This window comes from Lissotriton helveticus, chromosome 5_1, assembly GCF_964261635.1.
Source record: "Lissotriton helveticus chromosome 5_1, aLisHel1.1, whole genome shotgun sequence".
Lineage (NCBI taxonomy): Eukaryota > Metazoa > Chordata > Amphibia > Caudata > Salamandridae > Lissotriton > Lissotriton helveticus.
Genome location: NC_136065.1, coordinates 1,800,171,079 through 1,800,194,086, shown reverse-complemented (window position 1 = coordinate 1,800,194,086; position 23,008 = coordinate 1,800,171,079). Strand labels below are relative to the sequence as shown.

The 23,008-nt window shown below is 43.3% G+C and overlaps 1 protein-coding gene across 1 annotated transcript in view; it reads right to left on the bottom strand.

Moving 5' to 3' along the window:
• The window catches only part of LOC144752809 (uncharacterized), a 489,465-nt gene that overhangs the window by 326,063 nt on the left and 140,394 nt on the right, over positions 1–23,008 (bottom strand). The window contains exon 4 of the mRNA XM_078640658.1: positions 1,836–1,903. Coding sequence (XP_078496784.1) covers positions 1,836–1,890 — 55 coding nt within the window. The 5' untranslated portion in view covers positions 1,891–1,903. The remainder of the gene's footprint in view (positions 1–1,835; positions 1,904–23,008) is intronic.

Genomic DNA, 23,008 nt, shown 5'->3' with positions numbered 1-23,008 from the left:
TGGGGGGTGGTCCCCAGGGCTCCTAAGAGCCCTACGAGAGGGGTCCATGCTGCCCCCCTCAAATAGAATAATTATGCCCCAGGGACGTAGTGGATCTTTACTGCCTTCAGAGGAGAATTTGCGCCCCCGCCAATTTAAAAATCAAGCCCCAAGCAGGTGGTGGTCCCTGGGGCTCTTAGGAGCCCCACATTCAATAAAAATCAATGACCCAAGGCCCTGGTCCACCCGGGAGCTAACATAGAAACAAGCGTGGGAGACCACACTTGTTTTTTTTCTTCAATATTCTCGGGGGAAATTTAAAAAAAAAATGTTTGCTCATGGCTGGGTCGCTGGGAACCCCTACTACCAGGCTAGGGGGTCAGGATATTCCTACCATGCCCCTTTCTCTCTTAATGTTTTTGTTTGGGGCTCATCTGAATCCAAGTCCCAAGATGGCTGCCAACACTTCCTAGTTGAAGTGTTGGCTGCCATTCAGATCTCTGCACGAGATCGTTAAGATTCGCAGAAGAACCGTGCCTCTAGATATACACATTTGGTTTTACTTTTGATATTGTCACAACTACTGATCGATTTTACATCAAATAATAAAAAAGGGTGTTTTCTGGACCAAGAGCTAACTTTCGGCCAAATTTGATGTAATCCTGTTCAGCAGTTCGGGCTGTAGTTGTGTCTAAAATCACTATGGGAATTAACATGGGAAACTCACTTTTTTTGATCCCCATTTGTTTCTCGGCCCCCGCTTGACGGATCACCCCAAAACTTTCCATGCACATCTAGAATCAGGAGGGCACTTTTCTTGGGAAAATTTTGTGTAACAACGCCAAAGTTATAAGCAAGTCATAAAACTCCTTTCCTATGGAAACTAGAACCTAACAATAGTGTGTGTGTATGTGTGTGTGTGTGAGTGTGTGTGTGTATATATATATATAAAATATATATATATATATATATATATATATATAGGCACACATATATCCAAATACTTCTACCGGCCCTAAACCTGAAAAATACCCTTGCCCCCCAAATACCTTCACCCACCCTAAACCCTAAAAATACCCTTGCCACCTAAATACCCTCACCCACCCTAAACCCTAAAAATACCCTTGCCACCCAAATATCCTGACCTACTCTAAACCCTAAAAACACCTTTGCCACCAAAAATACCCTAACCCACCCTTCAAAATACCCTTACAACACAAATACCCTTTCTCACCCTAACCCCTAAAAATGTCCAAGCCATCCTATATCCTCCCCACCCCAAAACCCTAAAAACGCCATTGCCGGAATATATAGGCTTAATACATACCTCTGAAATTATTACATTTTGGTTGTAAAGGCATGCATGGTAAAAGCATATGTATTGTAAAATAAATTTGCAGTAAAGGCATTATAACTGTAATTGATGCATGGTAATGGTATTGCGTGGAAACGGCTGCGTTGTAAATGCTATTTTCCGTTCAATACTACAGTCTGTACTGCTCCAGAGTGTGCCACTAAAAACAACTTCTGCCAAAGCACACACATTTACCATGTACACACTGTTCCACACTGCACCCTCTATGTAGTATATGTCTTGTGCGATCATATGCGCACATCCCGTTTTCACTATGCACGCAGTTCTACATCAACCTGATGTAGGCCAAAGGTGAGTTAAACACACAGAAGCTGTACCTTTACCTTTAAAAAGATGAGTGAGCCTATAGCCCTCACTCCAATGACTCAGGGTAAAAAGGACCTAGTCACTACTGCTGCCACCACTGTGCTTGTGCTGTTTAACTCCTGTTGAAGGCAGTAGACTTCCATCACTATGAGAGTAGCATCCTGGGTGCCCTTACCTGTCCAACAAGACTGAAATCCACGAGCCAGGCCTGTGTCATAGCGCACATACATGATCTGCGTTCACCTATAACAAAAAGTCAGCATTAGGGTTCCAGACAACAGTACAGTTGGGCACTCAAGGCAGGGGTACACATCTTTACCATGCAGAGAACTTTTCTGTCCCAACATCGATCTATCGGCATGATCGACATAACAAATGCTACAGACAGATCTAACAGAACCAAGTTGCTAACCTCACCAGCATAAAGATCAAATCTCAAATCATCAAAAACAGCTAGAAGAACGGATTATTTGCTATGATCTAGCAAGAATAAAGTCTTCACAGTTGTCAAGCAATTACTGGCCAGCAAATAGCAACAAAGAACGCACAACACGCTTCTCCTATATTTTCACAGCAAAGTTAGATGCCAAATAGAGTGAAAGTTCTAAGATTTGAAGGCTCTGCTCCAGTTTTTCTAACATGGCTGTTTTAAACAAGCACATTCCAAAAGCAATATGTCTCGCCTATTCAAGAGCTATTGACTTTGTCAATGTCTTTTAGCAATGATGTATGGCAGCATGGCTGTTGTGCAGCAAGGCTGAAAGTAAGAAACAAAAGTGACATGAGGTGGCCAGCACTAACCTCGAAGGGGCAGTGATCTGTTTTCTTGGAATGGGGTTATTCTCTGCTTTCAAACAAAAAAAACTTTTCAGGAACAAATGACAATAACACATTGTCAGCAAACGTAAAACCACAAGCAATTAAAATACACATTTATGCCTCAATCTCTTTTTTATGGGGATAGGAAATGTGAGCTGGAGCCTGAGGGTGCTGGGAATAACAAAAATTAGGCAATAACAACAAAAACAAGCATTTACAATGCAACGGTTTCGCCTTTGCAAAAGTTAGAGCTATTGGCATTGTAAATGACAACATTTTTATTTATGTGTTGGTTTTGAAAACAGATAAATAAATGGCATTGTCATTTACAATGCCAATAGCTTAATCTCTTGCAAATGCCACACACACACACACACACAGAGCCCCCCCCACACACACACACCCACACAGAGCCCCCCCACAGATCCACCCACACACCCACACAGAGCCCCCCACACACTGCGAGCCCCCCCACACACCCACACAGAGCCCCCCACACACTGTGAGCCCCTCCCACACACCCACACAGAGCCCCCCACACACACCCACACAGAGCCCCCTACACACCCACACAGAGACCCTCCCCCCCACACACACACACAGAGCCCCCTCACACACTGTGAGCCCCCCCACACACCCACACAGAGCCCCCCCACACACTGCGACCCCCCCCCACCAGATAAGTTTCCACTCTCAGACCTATCATATGAAAGAACAGAAGTGAAGGTTTAATTCGCCCCTGTAATTACCGGTATAATTATAGCCGTGCGAGGCTGCGGGGCGGCAGGCGGTGCAGGTTCGGGCTGTTCCCGAGCCAAAAACTGAAGGCTGGTCCCAGAATCCAGATACACTGTGGGAGGAGCACCACGAGCAACAGGCTTCAAGGTGCTAAAGCATAGCGCTTTTGCTCAGGTTCACCGCGGGATGGACCGGTCTTAGCCGTCTGTGCTGTTGAGCCATCCGAGAGCGGAAGAGCTACAGAAGTTCTATTTGGCCAGCGGGGACTTCAAGGTGCTGCAGCAAGCGCCTTGTGTTCTGTAGGCAGGCAGTATCTGCTACAAAGTGCTGCTGCGGCCTGCATTTATTCACAGGGCCTCGGGAGGAGTGGAAGAGCTGGAGCGGCCTACCTTCATTGTGTGGCAGCAGCTACAATGAGATGCGGCGGCCTGAAGCGCTCTAGGCAGCAGGGGGTTCAATGAGCTACGGGGCCTGAGTTTAGAAGGCGGCAACGGGTGTCAATGAGCAGTACAGGGATCAAGGAGCTGCTGCAGCGCTATGTTCTCTAGGCATTCTGGCTTCAAGGAGCTGCAGCATCATGTATGCTTTGGGCTGCCTTTGCTTCCTTTGCAGCGCGGCTTTAAAGTGTCACAGAGGCCTGTGCTGTTTCTGGCATAAGGGCTAGAAGGGGGTTCAGACCAAAAATTATCTAGCCAGGCAGGGCTACAAGGAGCTGTTATCGTGTGTGCCCTCCTGGTAGGCTTCAAGGAGCTGCATGGCCTGCGCTGTCCGGCCGGGGCGGGCCATTTCTAGGCGGTAAAGCACTTTAGACAGCAAGTGCTTCAATGAGCTGTAGTGGTTTGTGCTCTCCTGGTCGCAAGGGCTTCAGGGGGCTTCAGCGACCTGTGCTGCCCGGCGGCGGCAGGTGATTTGATTTTAAGCCGTAATGGATTCAATGAGTAGCAGCTGCCTGTGTTCTCTGTCTGGCTTCAAGGCGCTGTACTGTCTGTGGCCTGGGTCAGCATAGGCGTGAACGGCCTGTGCACGATCTTCGAGGAGCCTCAGTGGCCTGGGCTATTTCTGCAGCACCGGCTTGAAGGAGCTGCGTGGTATTCGCCCACTGGGAAGAAAGCGCTTCAAGGAGCTTTAGTAACAATTTTTCTGAACTTTCTGCAAAATCTAAACATAAGAAACCCAAACCTCAGGAAGACATGCTCTGACAGTAGGCAGTTTCCAGGGAAATCTCTTCGGAATCTCCCAGGGATATAATGCAAGCATCGGTACCACGTGGCATGAGGAGAAAAAAAAGGCAACTGACTTAGGACCACACAAGTGCGTGGATTCTCTGCATTTAATACCTTCCAAGGAGGCCGTAAGGCATGTGATAAGCTCCGCTATCATCTCTTACTGTTGTCTTGGCAGCGCTCTGCTTTCAGGTAGCTTTGGGGATTAGAAAACTACTTTTGGAAGAGAACATTAGGCTATTAAGGTTAGAAGCAATTTCTTGAAATGTGGGGCTGAGGACTCCCTGGCACTCCGTGCCTATACACGCTATCAGTGGCACATTCACTACGAAAATATGATTTTCAAAATATATAGAGTCCTTTTCATAATAAATTAAAATACATCTGGTCAAAGAATTGCATACTCAAATGGCACAGGAGAGTTCTGACTCCGCTGCACTGTGAGCCTTTTGACCACCACACTCATTTTTTATTTCTATGCAAAAATATGCTAGACGACATAACAGTTTATAAAAAACAATGCTTTATTAATGCCACTCTTGCAATAATGATCCTACATGCAGTCCAAGTTTATTTAAATGAATTATCCCAATATAAACACTGTTACTAGACAAGAGGTGAACAAAAATGCAGTTGACTATAATACATTTAAAATAAAGGTCTCACTCCCTCTCCTCTTGTATAAATAAGTGAACTCAATATTAATAATGGTAAAAAGTCTCTTATTTTTTGGTTTAATCGTTGTCAATCTAAGATAAAAGAAAACTTCTTGGTACATCTGAAAAAGTGTTCCTTATACAAGGCAAACTCCCATTTTTTTTTTAGCAACCTACATTCCAAATTCATCCTTCACAACCATAGGGACCATGCACAAGCTTTTCACGAAATCCAGATTTTTACCCTCTCCACTAGGGCATCCATAGCAGTGTTCACATTGGCGCAAGCTTTAGCAGAGGAGCTCCTTACTCCTGTATGAAACCCTAGCAGGTAGGCAGGCAAGACTGGAGTGCCATGGCCCACCTTGTCCCCTGTGGCTCTCCCCATGAACTAGGATGCCAGGTAGTAGCAGGTCAGTTCAAAAGTGCTCCAATCTGCCACAAGCTTGTGCTTGCAAAAAGCCTAAGGAAATACACAACACCACTCCCACGCACTCCACATTGCTGATGGATCCGCCCACTATGCCCGACTGGGCCTTGGAGGCATCATTTAGCTGGCAGTACCTCAACAAACCTAAATCGAGGCACGTTATATGAGCCTGGGATTTCCAAACTATCAAACATGTAAAATCAGCAATTTAAAAACATTTTTTTAAAGAAATGAACACTTTTAATGGGTTTTAAGCAATCACCATTTAAAGCCAGTTTTCTTTACAAAGCACCACTTTTAATACAGCCTACACTCCCTGGAAACATTGACTGTTGCATTTGGCAGTTTGAATTGCTCATGCCAGAGACCTAAGCGAGGGCACTTTAAAGATAGGCCCCTCCCCCTTCAAGTTCCACTCGTTCTCCCATAGTACAGCTATGCCCTCAAGCCCCGGTAACTGCTACTGTGTATCGGATGAACTGGCAAGACTCACATGGACTCGGGAACGTCTTTCACTGACGTTCAACTGAGACTGGCAAACTGAACCCTGCGTCCGCAGATTATGAAAATGGGCTGGGATTTTGGTTGGAATTAAAATAAAATTAGGTATTTCTCTGACTGTGTGCATTCTGGCAATACATATGTTGCTACTAGGGTTCTGGTTGTGGAGCGGATGAGGAGGGGCATTACTAAGGGGTACCAGCGACTTACTCAAGCTTACAATTATCTACTATTGGCACTAAACGGACAGTGAAATGAACAGAAAGTAAACCGGGTTTAAAGAGATCGCCTTATTGTCTATAGTTTACATTCCTCGCTCTCTCCCCATCTTCTCGACCGTGATAAGGAGGCAGGTGAAGGGAAAAGGTTGGTACAAAGCCAATCCTGCGATGTCTTCAGGGGACTCAAAAGCAAGCTGGATGTTAAGTAAGTGAGTCAGGAATGTAGTAATAAATCGCTTTATTATCACGAAAGGACATCTGCCAGTAACAAAGACTGCTTCCCAACTGCCCCCAGAACTATACGGCACGGACTCTAGAACATTAATAGAGTAGGACGAGTCCGTGCCTATATTAAATAAATAATACTCCTACAATGGAACATAACACTGGATGTCACTTCCGCTGTTCCGCAGTTCCAGATATTTTACTGAATCGAATTTCATTGGGTAACAAGGGGGAGGATTTCACAGGATTATTCTGTGTTCTGATGTAGATTTAATCCAGAAAGGAACGTTCAATATATTGCTGTTCCCTCCATCTACCGGGTCTGGTGTAACCGCTTTTACATTTGTTAACATTACCGCTGATTTCCGTGACAAAGGCCGCCGGCCGCTGTCCTGCCGCATTTTAAACCCAGATAAGGCAGCGTTTGATGTGAAGGTGCTCTGGCTGGGGTTTGGGATAGGGCGGGTGGGAGGGTGAAAAAGGGCCACGGACAGTGGGCGGGTGGGAGGGAGGAGCCACGGACAGTGGGCGGGCGGGAGGGAGAAGGCACGGACAACGGGCGAGAGGAGCGTTCGGATGTGAAGGTGCTCTGGCTGGTGGGAGGGTGAAAAAGGGCCACGGACAGTGGGCGGGGGGAGGGAGGAGGCACGGACAGTGGGCAGGCGGGAAGGAGAAGGCACGGACAATGGGACAGCAGGAGGGAGGGTGTGGGAGGCCGGACTTAAAAAAACCACATGGAAACGACCCCGAATCGCGTCGTGGCGGGGGAAAGAGTAACGGACAACCATCTCTTCGAATGGCTAGCCTCCATTTATGGAGCTAGCCAAAGGAAGAGAAGGTGGGACAAAGCCCCACACTGTAGGATCATAAGATTTCGCCGTGCGCGAGCACTGCTACGCAGTGCTACGCAGTGCTACGGCCAGGGCGAAACCTAATAAATGATAACTGTCATGCATAAATGGTTGCGAGGGATGCAACTTATTTAAAGCTGACTGAAGTTGTCAAAAGCTAAAAGGATCATGACATGGTTGTAATGTCTGAAACTCACCAACACATAAAAGACATGAATGAAAAAAAAACCTCACTCGTTTAATTTATTTTTCCTCCAACCAGACGTTGGCTGTGTTGGCCCTACATTAAGACAGTGCCAAAAAGGCCATACATAGCAAGGTGAGCAGCACTGTCTGCATTTTGAAGCATCTATAAGTCAATGGTCCATGCTCCACAGAAAGAAACAAACACATGGAAGCAGAGGGAAGCCCAACTGAAGCCGACACATGCTGACACACGTTTACCAATGAAAAGGTAAAAATAAGAGTGATAATGAAGGCAACCAATGCCGATCAAAGTAATGGGTGAGCTAACAGCCCCCTTTGAGTTTTTTTGTTTGTTTTTTAAGTAACAACAGATTGTCAATAGCACTGTCTTAAGCGAGACCACAAAAGGTAGGAACTTCCCCTTTCAACATGGACGAGTTGAATAAAAACCCAAGAGGGAAAATAATCCCCTGAAGAAATGATTTAAACAAAATGAGGAAATGGATCAACCTGATTGTGTAGACTGCACTAATTGGGACAGCTCAATCTCCAACATCAAGGGTGGTATTTCAAGTATTGACAAACATGATCCAATATCTGTAGAAGCTCATGCAAAGGGCTAAACTCAATCTTTTTCTTAATGTACAAAATCTTTTAATAAAATAGTCACAAAAGCTATTGCAAAGCTTCTGGGAGGGTTTACCAGTGGCTGAACCTTATATTTGTTGCTTAGATAATTTAGGATCTGAAAGCTCGATCTGTGGTCATTTCTAGAAGAGGTTATTTTCTCAGAATAAAAAACTAGCTAATTTATCAAAGCTAGCCGTTGACATGATTTTATTTGCAACTTCTAGAGTTGTTTCGAATCTTCAGTCAGATGGGCAAGGCATTTGCGTTCAGATCATCACAATTTAATTTTGGTCTGGGTGCCAAGCAAAAAGAGCGTTGCGGTCTGAATGCTGGGGGCTCTGGTACATTAGTTTTCCAATAGGTTTAGCTTACCAGTGTGACTCTTACCTTGCCTGTTTTTTTTGTGTCTGACGAGTGGGAGGTGGGGGAAGGTTTCATACACATACTGGTTTCAAACAACACAAGTTGTAATTTCCCCTTATCCCTTTCCACCTCTCTCACCTCCAATTCTTTTAGACCTTACCTTTTGGGGAGAGGTTGTGATTGCATTTTCTTTCCCAGTGAATTATGACAGATACATGATATCTAAATGTTGAGCGATACAACCCTTTTGATTTCATTGACACATGTTTCTTCCATTTTTGTTCAATAAAACATAGCTAACTATAAAAGTAAATTTAGAATCATGATTTTTGGAAGTCCTATCTAGTGGCTCTTGACATTTCTAAACAAAACTGTATGCACTGAAAATCTACTACCTGCTTTATCACCTTCATCATAAACTAATTTTGGCCTTTAGTCTCAGTGTTGTGAAGCATGGGAAAAGCATCAGCAAGATCCAGCTTGTTTAACGCTGCAACATTCATTTAATCAAATACACAAACAGGCCAGCCTGCAAATTTCCGCATGCACTGCTGCACGGTGCTCTGCTGTGATAAAGCATTCTTACCAACCATCGGTTGTAGTTCAACATTAAATTAGCAACTGTGTGTTACTTTAGCACCCAACTGTGGCAGGATAGTCAGAGTAAGATTGTTATATAAGTATGGAACCGACATTTTTGAATTCTTGTACTTCAAGGAGCAGTGGCTTTGATTAGACACTGACACTTGAACACAATAGCTAAGCTAAATGTGCACATAATTTCAAGAAAAATCCAAATTCAATTAACATGGCAGAGACGTCACAGCAAAGCACCTTCTTTTTAATTGTCAGTGGTCCTGAAAACTGGTCTACTGTCACATTATTCCAAATGGTCTCCAAGTACTGCTCTGCAGAGGAAGGAACGAGACACAATTGGTTCTAAAGCCCTCCCAGTGTTGTTGCAGTGATGCTGCTATACCCCGTCCTCCTCTTTGCAGTACTCACTAAATCCAGAGAGGAATCCACCAGTGGATTTTGTTTCTACACTATAGAGATAGTATGAAATACCACTGGTGGATCCTCCTACATATTTGGTACTTTCTCCATAAATCAGAGGTATTTTCATTATCACCAAACACTAAATAAGAGCCTCAAAAGAACAAAAGTTACTTACCTGTAAACTGTGGTTCTCCAGTATTGGTGTCTTTCATAGAGTCACATGCTTGAATATTCCCCGTCGTCGAAGTGGGAGTCCCACGGTAAATACTTTAGCAATGTAGCCATAACACAAGCATATATACATAGAGAAAGCAAAAACCATAGAGTTTTTCCTAGATAGACAACATATCACTTCTATGATATATCTTAGTCATTATGTTTTGGTCCAAATTCCGGCCAATCAGGCATCAGCACCCTCTTAGAATGTTCACCTCAGAGGCTCAGGCCCGCAGATTTTCATAGTACAGAGTAATATAGAGCCAAGAGATGAAGAGAGAGAGCCTCTGAGGGCAGGAGGGTGGTTTTTCGCATGTGAATCTATGAAAGATACCAATACTGGAGAACCACAGTTTACAGGTAAGTAACTTTTGTTCTTCTCCAGTATTGGGGTGTCTTTCATAGATTCACATGCTGGAATAGGAGTAGTGAGCAGTATAGTTAGAATAATACAAGGTACTTATCATTTCACTTAATGATAATAATAATAATAATAATAATAATAATAATGATAATGATAACCATAACCACACATAGTATAAAAGACTTAAGTATATACCAAGGAAAAAGAAAGTACCTTGTATGTAGGAGGACGGAAGCAACAGAGGCTCACCTTATTTAAAGAGATTTCGAAGGACTGCTTGTCCCACGGCTGAGTCAGCGTTGTCCGCAGCATCTAGACAGTAATGCCTCGTAAAGGTGTGCCTGCTGGACCATGTTTCAGCTCTGCAAATGTGATGAAGATGCACACCCGCAAACAGCGCTGTAGACGAGGAAACTTTTCCAGTAGAATGCACTCTAACAGATGCAGTAAGAGGTTTTCCCGCTTGCTGATGGCAAAAGGTAATTGCAGTAGATATCCAGTGTGCAATTGTTTGTTTGGTGACTGGATGTCCCTTCATCATTCGCCCATAGGCCACAAAAGGCTGGTCAGATTTACGTATAGTAGCCGTCTTTTGAAGGTAGAATTTTAGGCACCTTTTAATATCCAAAGAATGAAGTGCTCTCTCTGCTGGTGTCTGAGGATTAGGAAAAAATGTCTTTAAAACAACTGGTTCATTGAGGTGGAAGTCCGACGGCACTTCAGGAATGAATGCTGGATTAGTGCGGAGTAAGACTGAGTCCTTAGTAAACTGAAGAAAAGGCGGTTTTATAGTAAACGCCTGAATGTCACTGACTCGACGTGAGGAAGTGAGAGCCAGAAGAAGAGAAGTCTTCCAGGTAATGTATTTAAGATCAGCTGTATGGATTGGCTCAAATGGGTGTCTCATTAGTAGTGCCAAGACAATGTTTAAATGCCAAGGAGGAGGTGGTCGACGAATTAGTGGGAACATCCCAAAAAGACGGAGGAGGTGGTTGACGAATTGGTGGGAACATCCGTAAAAGACCTTTAAAAAATTGTTGAATGACTCTGGAAGAGTAAAGAGAATTAGAGCCATCTTGACGGAATCGTGAGACTGCTGCGACAAAAACCTTCAAGGTAGCAAACGAGAGTCCCGACTTTGCCAAATATAAGAAGAAAGGCAAAAGTTGCTCCGGCATGGAATGTATAGGATGCACCTGGGCACCATTGCACCATAGACAGAATCTTTTCCATTTGAGTTTGTATGTCTTCACAGTTGAAGGTGCTCTTGCCTTTGCCAGTACCTCCCTACAATCCGCAGGAATGTTCAAATTCAGAAATTTATAGTGCTCAGGTTCCAAGCCGCTAAGCGTAGAGATGCTGGGTCGGGATGATAAACTTGGCCCTGATCCATGGTTAGAAGATTCGGAAGAGGGCAAAGAAAGATTGGGTCGCACTGTGACAGGAGCAGGAGTTCCGTGAACCATAATTGTCTTGGCCACCTGGGAGCTATTAGAATAATGTGACAGGGTTCTTTCCTCATTTTCCAAAGAACTCAGGGAACTAGAGGTATTGGTGGAAAGCTTGGCATATATTGTCGACCAATTCATCAAAAATGCATTTCCGCATGACTCTGGTTGGGGGAGCCAACTCGCATAGGACAGGCATTTGCGGTTCAGATGTGTTGCAAATAGATCCAGATTCGGGCGACTCCATACCCAAAAAATGTGATCCAGTATGGGTTGATGTAACTCCCACTCGTGGTTGGTTGTAGAAAACCTGCTCAGAGAATCCGCAAGAGTGTTTGATGCTCTCAGAACATGCACTGCTGAAAGGACGACCTGATGCTGAATCGCCTAATCCCAAATTTGCTGAGCCTGATGGGACAGTAGGATGGATATTGTGCCTCCTTGTTTGTTTATGTAGTGCATGCACGTTGTGTTGTCCATTCGAACTAACACTGATGCTCCTTGCAATATGGAATGGAACGCTTTTAGAACTAGATAAATGGCCAGCAATTCTAGTAGATTGATGTGCCAGGTCTTTTGCTGACTGTACCACTTTCCTTTTACTGTTAATCCCTGAAGATGCGCACCCCAGCCTCCTAGAGATGCATCTGTTGTTAGATTGTAGCTTGGAGCGTCCATCAGGAACGGACAACCTGAAGAGACATTCTTTTCTTTTTTTTTTTTTTTTTTTTTTTTATTGAGCATTCTTTAGATATACAACAATAATCATATATAGTGTAGGAATTCTAATAGAGAAAAAGAATATATATATATAAACGAAGAAAGGCTGAGCATAATACGTTAAATACAAATACAAATGTTGATGAACATTGCAATTTTGGATGTGGTAAATATGTGGCAGATACAATAATACATTAATGAAAGAATTGACTATAAGTAAACAGTAAACCTATAAACAATAGCAATAAACATATAATGTAACCTCATTTTCCGACTCTACGCCTCTGAATAGAGGTGATAGCTATTTCTAGCTAGTTTAAATAGCTTTAAAGTCAGGCCCTTTGTTGTTCATACCAGTTAGCTACGGAGGCCCAGATCAATTCCCCTTTAGCTCTAGATTTTTTCCCTCTGGTTTTGTATATCGCTATTTCTTGTTTGTATATTGCCAGGAGTCTATTAATCCATCCCTGAAATGTAGGGGCCTCTGTATCCTTCCAGCGGGCTGCTAAAATAATTCTGTATATAGCGGTAGATAAGTAGATCGTATAGATTTCTGAGTTATTGAGTTCTAGGGAGCTATCAAAGCCTAATATAAACAAGGTTGATGAGGTTTGGATCTCCCGACCAAAAATCTCAGTCCAGTATTTACCTATACTTTCTTTTAGTTGTTTAAGTTTCGGACAGTCGTAGAACATATGTATTAAATTTGCGGGGCCAAGTGCACATCTAGGGCATTTATCGTGACTAGCCTTACCCCATGAAAATAATTTAAATGGTGTGTAATATAAATTGCATACCGTTTTATAGATTTGGGCTTTTAGATTACTTGCAAGTATGACTTTAGAGGATAGTTGTAGCACCATATCTATGTCAACGTTAGGATTATTTAATTTGTTGGCCCAGCTATCTTCTATTCTATCGAGATCATCCGGGTGGTTGTTTATAAAGATCCCATAGATATCGCTAATTCTAATTGAACATTTTTGCATCAGGTTTAGTAGTGATGGCGACTGTAGCTCGATATTTGTGATGTATTGTCTTAATGATGTGTAGATTTGAATACATTTAAGGTAGTCTGCGGGATGAATCTGATATTTAAGGCGTAACTCGTCAAATGTTGTTCTACCATCTGAGTTTAGGAAATCGCCAATAGTGACAATACCTAAATTTTCCCAACGCTTAGTAATGTTATCATTAAGATACTGGGGGATTATAAAGCTATGCCATAAGGGTGTATAATTGGTATATTTGGGTATTGAAAGTATTTTAGTAGCTCTGGTCCAGATTTTAAATGCGTCTGTGACTATTTTAAATTTAATCTTTTTATAATATGATGGCTCAATTTGTCTTAACAATAATCCTCGTGCTGTATTTCCTAGTGTCAGTTCGTAGATAGAAGGGATGTTATGTAGAGATCTGTTTTGATCGGATTTTTTAGATGTGATTAAAAAGGCCATCTGTTGTAGAATGGCGGCCCACATGTAATAGGTTAGATTTGGCACTGCTAGTCCACCTCGGGCTGTTGGCAACACCAATTTGGTTATGGCCCTTCTTGTCTTCCCATAATTCCAAATAAATGATGTTATTACTTGGTCTATCTTCTTCATATAGGTATTGTCGATTAGAAAAGGGATTGCTCGGAATAGATATAATAGTTTTGGAAAAATTGTCATTTTGATATAGTTGGTTCTACCAATTATGGATAGATGGAGGTTGTTTACTCTAAGAAGATCTTTTTTTATTTTTGTAACTAAGGGGTCATAGTTTAATGTAATGATGTCGTTAGTATTAGGTGAGATGTTAACCCCTAAGTATTTTGCGCTTGCTACTCTATATTGGCCTGTGTATGGGGTGTTATCGGTACAGACTACCATCGTTTTGTCTTGATTTAATGAGTAGCCTGAATACAGACCGAATATTCGAGTGACTACTTCTATTTCACCTATGGCCTCAGTAGGGTTGGTGGTTAGAATCGCTATGTCATCGGCATAGGCGAGTATTTTGGTATTGTATATGCTTGTTTTTACTGGAATTATCGCTGGTGATGTTAATAATTTAATAATTAATGGGTTAATGTATAGTGAAAATAAGAGTGGTGAACACGGACACCCTTGTCGTGTCCCTCTCTGGATATTTATACTTTCGGACTCACTACCTCCGGTCAGGATTTTGGCTTTAGGTTCTACATATAGGGCTTTTACTGATTTTATAAACCCCGGGCCGATGTTGTTAAGGGCTAAGAGCTCCCATAAATACTGCCAGGAGACCCGGTCAAAAGCCTTTTCGGCGTCTAATAAGACCAAAGACATTTGACCTTTCTCTATCTTCATTATATCAAAAAGTGTTAATACTCGGCGTATATGGTCGGTGGTGCTTTTGCCAGGTATAAACCCGTGTTGCCAAGGAGACACTAGCTGCTCTATGTACTTGCCAAGTCGGTTGGCGAGAATTTTCGCGTAGGTTTTAGAATCTGAATTAATCAGAGAGATTGGTCTATATGACGTTGTTAATTCAGGGGGTTTGTCCTTTTTCCTGAAAACTGATATGTTTGTTTGTTTCCAAGACTCTGGGGATTTTCCATGCCATTGGATACCTAAGAATAAGTCTTGAAGAAATGGAATTATTATCTTACCTAGTATCTTGTATAAGTCTAGGGGTATCCTATCGGGCCCTGCAGCCTTCCATGCGGCTAGTTCTGCTATTGCCAGCTCAACCTCTGTTCTAGTGATCTCTTTCTCTAATTCATTCCTTACGTTGTCGTCAACAGGTTGTAACATATTAGTTTCATTATGCCAGTTAGATAAAATCTCCTTAATCTCATGAGCCGTGTGTTCATCTTCATTCTGATATAACTTTTGATAATATTCCTTGAAACAATTAGCAATTTCTTTCTGGGTGGTATATTTGTGTCCACAATATTCAATACTTTGTATTGTGTTATAGGATTGAGTCTGTCGTGTTTTTAAGGCTAGATGTCTCCCGACGTTTTCGCCTACCTCGTATGACTTGTTTCGATAAGCTTGGACAGTTTCGGCGGCTTTAACAGCTAACTCGTTATTTAATTCTGCCTTAAGCACTAGGATCTTTCTTAGGGTATCCTCAGCCTGTTCACCATGTTGTATTTGGATGGCATGTTTGTATTCTAGTTGTGTCAATTCGTTTATCAGTTGATTATGAGTTCTCATTCGTTCTTTCTTGCGAGTGGCAACAAATGTGGCAGTTTCCCCCCTTAATGCAGCCTTATAGCTGTCCCATACGGTGAATCGTGAAGCACTATATTGGTTTGCGTCAAAAAATTCTTTCGTCCATTGGGTTATATGAGTTATATACTCCTGGTTAACTAGTAATTTCCTATCGAATGTCCACTGTGTGTGGGCTCGATTGTACCCAGGTATTTCCACTGTAGTGTAAATAGAATTATGGTCAGAGATTGTCTTCGGGTCTTTGAAGATCAGGGTATTCAGAGCAATATCTGGGGTTGCAAAGAAATAGTCAATGCGAACATATTTCCGATGTGGATAAGAGAAGAAGGTGTCCTGGGTCTTTACCCTTTCTTAACAACCATATATCCTGAAGATTATGGGTCTGAATTAGATTTAGTACTGCTCTGAACACCCTGGGCTTCCGTCCGGAGTATGTATATTGATTCTGAAGGGACTGGGTTTGGTTAAACGTTAAATTAAAGTCGCCACACAGGATCAAGGTACTTGGCCATGATGCCAATTCTGATTCCAGTTCAACAAATAATGTGGGGTTGTCAAGATTAGGGCCATAGACAGAGCATATTGTAATACCCAAATCTAGTTGGACAATGGCCCATCGTCCGTGGTCATCAGCTTTTTTGCGTAACGGGCTACCTAATCTTGTTCTTGCGAACAGAGTAACTCCCCTAGTTCTTGTAGTTTGAGTTGTTGTGATTAATATGTGATAGCCAGGTATTTTTAGTTGGTTAATCTCCCCTATTGGAATATGGGTTTCTTGTATGCAAATGATATCCCAAGAGCTATGGGCCATTATTTGACAAAATTGGGCCCTCTTTCCTCTGTCGTTTAAACCTGCCACATTCCAACATCCTATGTTTAATCTACCCATTTGATTGTATTATTTTTGGGTCGAAGTTCATCAGCCAACGTTCCCTCGTAAGTATCAATTTGCTCATTTTATATTTTTTTGTTGTTCCCCCCCCCCCCACCCCAAGAGCACCCGGTGCACCCAGATTCCCACCCTCCACCCTCCCTTCTCCTCTCCACCCTCCCCACCCCTTGCCCTCCCGGACATGGCATTGAGACTCCGTCAGAGTCTACAGTGATGGATTAGCCTGCTCTGTTCAGGACTAGTGTAGCATGCATTTAAAGTGTACAGGAAATGACAATTACCTAAGACAAGAAGAAAGTTGTAAAACATATTGTAAAACATATTGAACTAAAAAGGATAAGGGATAAGGAATAAGAAAAAAAAGAGAAAAAAGAAAAAAGAAGGAAAGGAAGGTGAAAAAGATCAGTAATTGAAGATTGTGGATGAAATCTGTTCGATTTCTTATTTCTTGTTTTCTTATTTTCAGGTACCACAGTTTATATTCTGATGTATTAGGCTGTGTGTAAAACCAGTAGCCTAAATCTGTTTCTATCTCGTGCCTACATCAGATACCTCCCCACCCTACTCTCAGATGTGTCCAGTTGTTCTCTCATAAACTATCTAAGTATTCCTTAGCCTTGACCTCGGATGTAAAAAATTTAGTCTGTCCCATGTGTATTACTTTTAATTTCGCAGGATTGTTCAGGTATACTACTGCTTTCTTCTCTTGGAAAGGTTTGATGAGTTGCCTAAATCGCCACCTCCTTTCGACAGACACAATTGGTTCTAAAGCCCTCCCAGTGTTGTTGCAGTGATGCTGCTATACCCCGTCCTCCTCTTTGCAGTACTCACTAAATCCAGAGAGGAATCCACCAGTGGATTTTGTTTCTACACTATAGAGATAGTATGAAATACCACTGGTGGATCCTCCTACATATTTGGTACTTTCTCCATAAATCAGAGGTATTTTCATTATCACCAAACACTAAATAAGAGCCTCAAAAGAACAAAAGTTACTTACCTGTAAACTGTGGTTTTCCAGTATTGGTGTCTTTCATAGAGTCACATGCTTGAATATTCCCCGTCGTCGAAGTGGGAGTCCCACAGTAAATACTTTAGCAATGTAGCCATAACACAAGCATATATACATAGAGAAAGCAAAAACCATAGAGTTTTTCCTAGATAGACAACATATCACTTCTATGATATATCTTAGTCATTATGTTTTGGTCCAAATTCCGGCCAATCAGGCATCAGCACCCTCTTAGAATGTTCTCCTCAGAGGCTCAGGCCCGCAGATTTTCATTTTACAGAGTAATATAGAGCCAAGAGATGAAGAGAGAAAGCCTCTGAGGGCAGGAGGGTGGGTCGCATGTGAATCTATGAAAGATACCAATACTGGAGAACCACAGTTTACAGGTAAGTAACTTTTGTTCTTCTCCAGTATTGGGGTGTCTTTCATAGATTCACATGCTGGAATAGGAGTAGTGAGCAGTATAGTTAGAATAATACAAGGTACTTATCATTTCACTTAATGATAATAATAATAATAATAATAATAATAATGGTAATGATAACCATAACCACACATAGTATAAAAGACTTAAGTATATACCAAGGAAAAAGAAAGTACCTTGTATGTAGGAGGACGGAAGCAACAGAGGCTCACCTTATTTAAAGAGATTTCGAAGGACTGCTTGTCCCACGGCTGAGTCAGCGTTGTCCGCAGCATCTAGACAGTAATGCCTCGTAAAGGTGTGCCTGCTGGACCATGTTTCAGCTCTGCAAATGTGATGAAGATGCACACCCGCAAACAGCGCTGTAGACGAGGAAACTTTTCCAGTAGAATGCACTCTAACAGATGCAGTAAGAGGTTTTCTCGCTTGCTGATGGCAAAAGGTAATTGCAGTAGGTATCCAGTGTGCAATTGTTTGTTTGGTGACTGGATGTCCCTTCATCATTCGCCCATAGGCCACAAAAGGCTGGTCAGATTTACGTATAGTAGCCGTCTTTTGAAGGTAGAATTTTAGGCACCTTTTAATATCCAAAGAATGAAGTGCTCTCTCTGCTGGTGTCTGAGGATTAGGAAAAAATGTCTTTAAAACAACTGGTTCATTGAGGTGGAAGTCCGACGGCACTTCAGGAATGAATGCTGGATTAGTGCGGAGTAAGACTGAGTCCTTAGTAAACTGAAGAAAAGGCGGTTTTATAGTAAACGCCTGAATGTCACTGACTCGACGTGAGGAAGTGAGAGCCAGAAGTAGAGAAGTCTTCCAGGTAATGTATTTAAGATCAGCTGTATGGATTGGCTCAAATGGGTGTCTCATTAGTAGTGCCAAGACAATGTTTAAATGCCAAGGAGGAGGTGGTCGACGAATTAGTGGGAACATCCCAAAAAGACGGAGGAGGTGGTTGACGAATTGGTGGGAACATCCGTAAAAGACCTTTAAAAAATTGTTGAATGACTCTGGAAGAGTAAAGAGAATTAGAGCCATCTTGACGGAATCGTGAGACTGCTGCGACAAAAACCTTCAAGGTAGCAAACGAGAGTCCCGACTTTGCCAAATATAAGAAGAAAGGCAAAAGTTGCTCCGGCATGGAATGTATAGGATGCACCTGGGCACCATTGCACCATAGACAGAATCTTTTCCATTTGAGTTTGTATGTCTTCACAGTTGAAGGTGCTCTTGCCTTTGCCAGTACCTCCCTACAATCCGCAGGAATGTTCAAATTCAGAAATTTATAGTGCTCAGGTTCCCACCCGCTAAGCGTAGAGATGCTGGGTCGGGATGATAAACTTGGCCCTGATCCATGGTTAGAAGATTCGGAAGAGGGCAAAGAAAGATCGGGTCGCACTGTGACAGGAGCAGGAGTTCCGTGAACCATAATTGTCTTGGCCACCTGGGAGCTATTAGAATAATGTGACAGGGTTCTTTCCTCATTTTCCAAAGAACTCAGGGAACTAGAGGTATTGGTGGAAAGCTTGGCATATATTGTCGACCAATTCATCAAAAATGCATTTCCGCATGACTCTGGTTGGGGGAGCCAACTCGCATAGGACAGGCATTTGCGGTTCAGATGTGTTGCAAATAGATCCAGATTCGGGCGACTCCATACCCAAAAAATGTGATCCAGTATGGGTTGATGTAACTCCCACTCGTGGTTGGTTGTAGAAAACCTGCTCAGAGAATCCGCAAGAGTGTTTGATGCTCTCAGAACATGCACTGCTGAAAGGACGACCTGATGCTGAATCGCCTAATCCCAAATTTGCTGAGCCTGATGGGACAGTAGGATGGATATTGTGCCTCCTTGTTTGTTTATGTAGTGCATGCACGTTGTGTTGTCCATTCGAACTAACACTGATGCTCCTTGCAATATGGAATGGAACGCTTTTAGAGCTAGATAAATGGCCAGCAATTCTAGTAGATTGATGTGCCAGGTCTTTTGCTGACTGTACCACTTTCCTTTTACTGTTAATCCCTGAAGATGCGCACCCCAGCCTCCTAGAGATGCATCTGTTGTTAGATTGTAGCTTGGAGCGTCCATCAGGAACGGACAACCTGAAGAGACATTCTTTTCGAGAGTCCACCACATGAGACCTTTTTTCATTCGAGATGTGACTCTGACTACATCATTGAAGGTTCCTGAAACTTGAGCCCATTATTTGTCCAACTCCTCCTGAATAGGTCTCATTGTCAGCCGGCAGTGAGGGACATGAGGGATGCAAGAGGACAACATCCCTAGGAAAGATTTCAACTGTTGGACAGAAGCGGGTCTTTTAATAGAAGGGAGGCTGCTAAGTTGTGAAGACGCAGACGTCTTTCGTGCGACACAAAGGCTTTTGCTAGCTTGGTGTCTAGAATGGCTCCCAAGAACAGTCTGTTTTGAGCAGGGAGAAATTAAGACTTTTCCATGTTGTATGTGAGGCCCAGGGACTGAAAGAGGCTCCTACAGATTTGAGTATGTTTAGAAGCCTGCTCGAATGACCGTGCCTTTAGCAGGCAGTCGCCCAGGTATGGAAAGATTTGTACTCCTTACAGGCGAAGGTAAGCTGCCACCGGTGCGAGGACCTTGGTGAACACACGGGGAGAAGAACGAAGTCCGAAAGGAAGAACTTTGAATTGGAAGTCCTTTCCGGTTACTCTGAATCTGAGAAACTTTCTGTGCTTTCGTAGAATTGGTAGATGAAAATAAGCATCCTGGAGATCCAAAGTTGTCATATATTCTCCGTGAGAAAGTAAAGGAAGTACCTCCTGAAGGGACAATATGCGAAACCTTTGTTTTTTGATGTATTTGTTTAAGGCACGTAGATTCAGAATAGGACGCCGTTCTCCCAACTTTTTTTGTATGAGGAAGAACCTCGAATAAAATCCTCTGCCCCTTTGGAGTTTTGGCACCACTTCGATCGCACCTTTCCCTATTAGAATTGCGAGGTGGTTTAAAAGTTCCTTCAATGGGCAGGAGGTGGACCTCTTGGTGGAGAAGTGGGAGAAATTTTTAGGAATTCAAATGCATGACCCCTGCATACAATATCCAGGACCAACTGACCTGTAGTAATTTGTGACCATTTTGAGTAAAAGTGTGAGATTCGACCTCCAACCCGTGAACAATCGGGCGGGGCTAGAAATAGTTTGTGATTAAAGTCATTGTTTCTTGGAAGAGTCCTTTCCTCTGTAAGAGGATTTACCTCTGTCTTGTGTGTAGGATGAAGAGTGTTGCTGCCTGTACAATGGCTGACTCTGGGAGGAATATAGTTGTTGCCCTTGTTTATATTGACTGGAAGTACCTCGAAAGGAGGAAGAGGACCCACGACCTCATGCACCTCGAAAAGTTTGCCTTTTAAATTGGAGAGTTCCAAGAGCATGGGCCATGTCGGTGTCTTTCTTTATTGTCTGAAGGGCATTATCTATATGTTGGCCAAACAAAGATTCCCCATCATAAGGCATGCCTAATATTTTTGATTGTACCTCTCGAGGAAAAGACGCGGCCTTTAGCCAGCCCTGTCTTCTGAGATCCGCAGCCCCAGCCAAAAGGCGGAAACCAGTGGAAGAGACGTTGATGCAGCAGTCAATCATCTCAGAAGAAATCTTTTCTCCCTCATGAAGAATTTTCAATGCCTCTGCCTTTTAAGATTCTGGTATTAATAGAACTAGACCGGAAATGTCCGACTACATTTGCTGGTCGTACCTGGCAAGAATGGCCATTGAATTGGCTGCCCAGACTCTTGTTGCTGCCATTGTTGAAAATGTTTTGCCTATAGCATCAAGGCGCCTACCTTCACGGTCAGGTGGTGAGGATATTGGAGATGAAGGATTTCTTGATCTGCGCTGTGCCGCCTGAGTAATGATGGAATCAGGCTTTGTCTGAGAAATTAAACAAGCAGGTGTATTTGCGGGTGCCTTGTACTTTTTGTCCAGCCTCGGTAGAATGGCTGAAATGGAATTAGGATTTTGCATGATTTTAAGTCCTTATTGCTAAATGAAATCAATGATGGGAATATTGCGCACTTGTTTTTGAGGCTGCTCTTTAAAATCATATAAGAAGCAATCTTCTTCGGTTATCGTCATGGGAAGTTGGAATCTTTTCGCTGCTCTTTACATGAGTGCATGAAAACTGCCAATGTCTACTGATGGGGAATCTAGAGGAGCTGGAGTGAGGGATGGCGTCTGAATTTGGTAGTTGTCCCATTCTGAAAGTATGGATCTATCATCCAGCTCACCCTCTTCCCTCTCACCATCCTCATTGTCATCATCATTGCCCTCTTGTAAAACGTGAGGGGTCTGTTGTAGTGTCCAGGTTGGCGACTCAGAAGGTGTCACCAAAGGGTCTTTAGTGGCTTGAGTAGGTGGTTGAGGTGATGGAGAGGTCTGTACTGACCTCGGGAAATGGCGATTATAATCATCCAGCATATACTGTAGATTCGAGATAAGAGTCAAAGGCATCTGTGACATGAGAGGTTCAGGCTCAGGTTGCATTCCACATATTGAATAATCGTCCTCTTCTTTTTCTTCTTCCAGGTCTTCCTCCTCATCTGAGTCCTGACATTTTATGAGCAGTTCCGAAAGACTTCGAGCCGCCCTGAACCTATCATCATCATCAGAATCTTCATCATCTGAAGAAAATAACTCTGCTGGAGGCTGAGAAGGGGTTTCAATTGGCATTAGGGCCTCTAAAGACGAATCGCGTTGATGAAGAAGAGAACTTGAAGACTTCAGTGGAACTAAAGCCATCGTCCACTAAGCCACAGTCGATGAAGCCACCGTCGATGAAGCCACCGCCGACAAAGCCCCGTTGACGAAGCCACCGCCGACGAAGCCACCGCCGCCGAAGCCACCGTCGCCGAAGCCACCGTTGACGGAGCCATCGCCGACAGAACCACTGCAGACGGAGCCACCGCGGACGAGACTGCCGCCACCGACGAAGCCATCACCGACGGAGCCACCGTCGACAAAGCTGTTGTCGACGAGACTGCCGTCGACGACAAAGCAAGAGCCGACGAAGCCTTCCTCTTCTTCTGCTTGGATGATATCGTCGACGATGTCAACGGTATAGTCGACGAGATAGGCCTCACCTTCACAGATACAATCGTCGACGGCGAAGATGCCGACGACAGGATCCAGGCCGTCTTCATAGATGATGATGCGAAAGTCGTCAACGTAGACTCGACGACGGCAGCTCTCATTG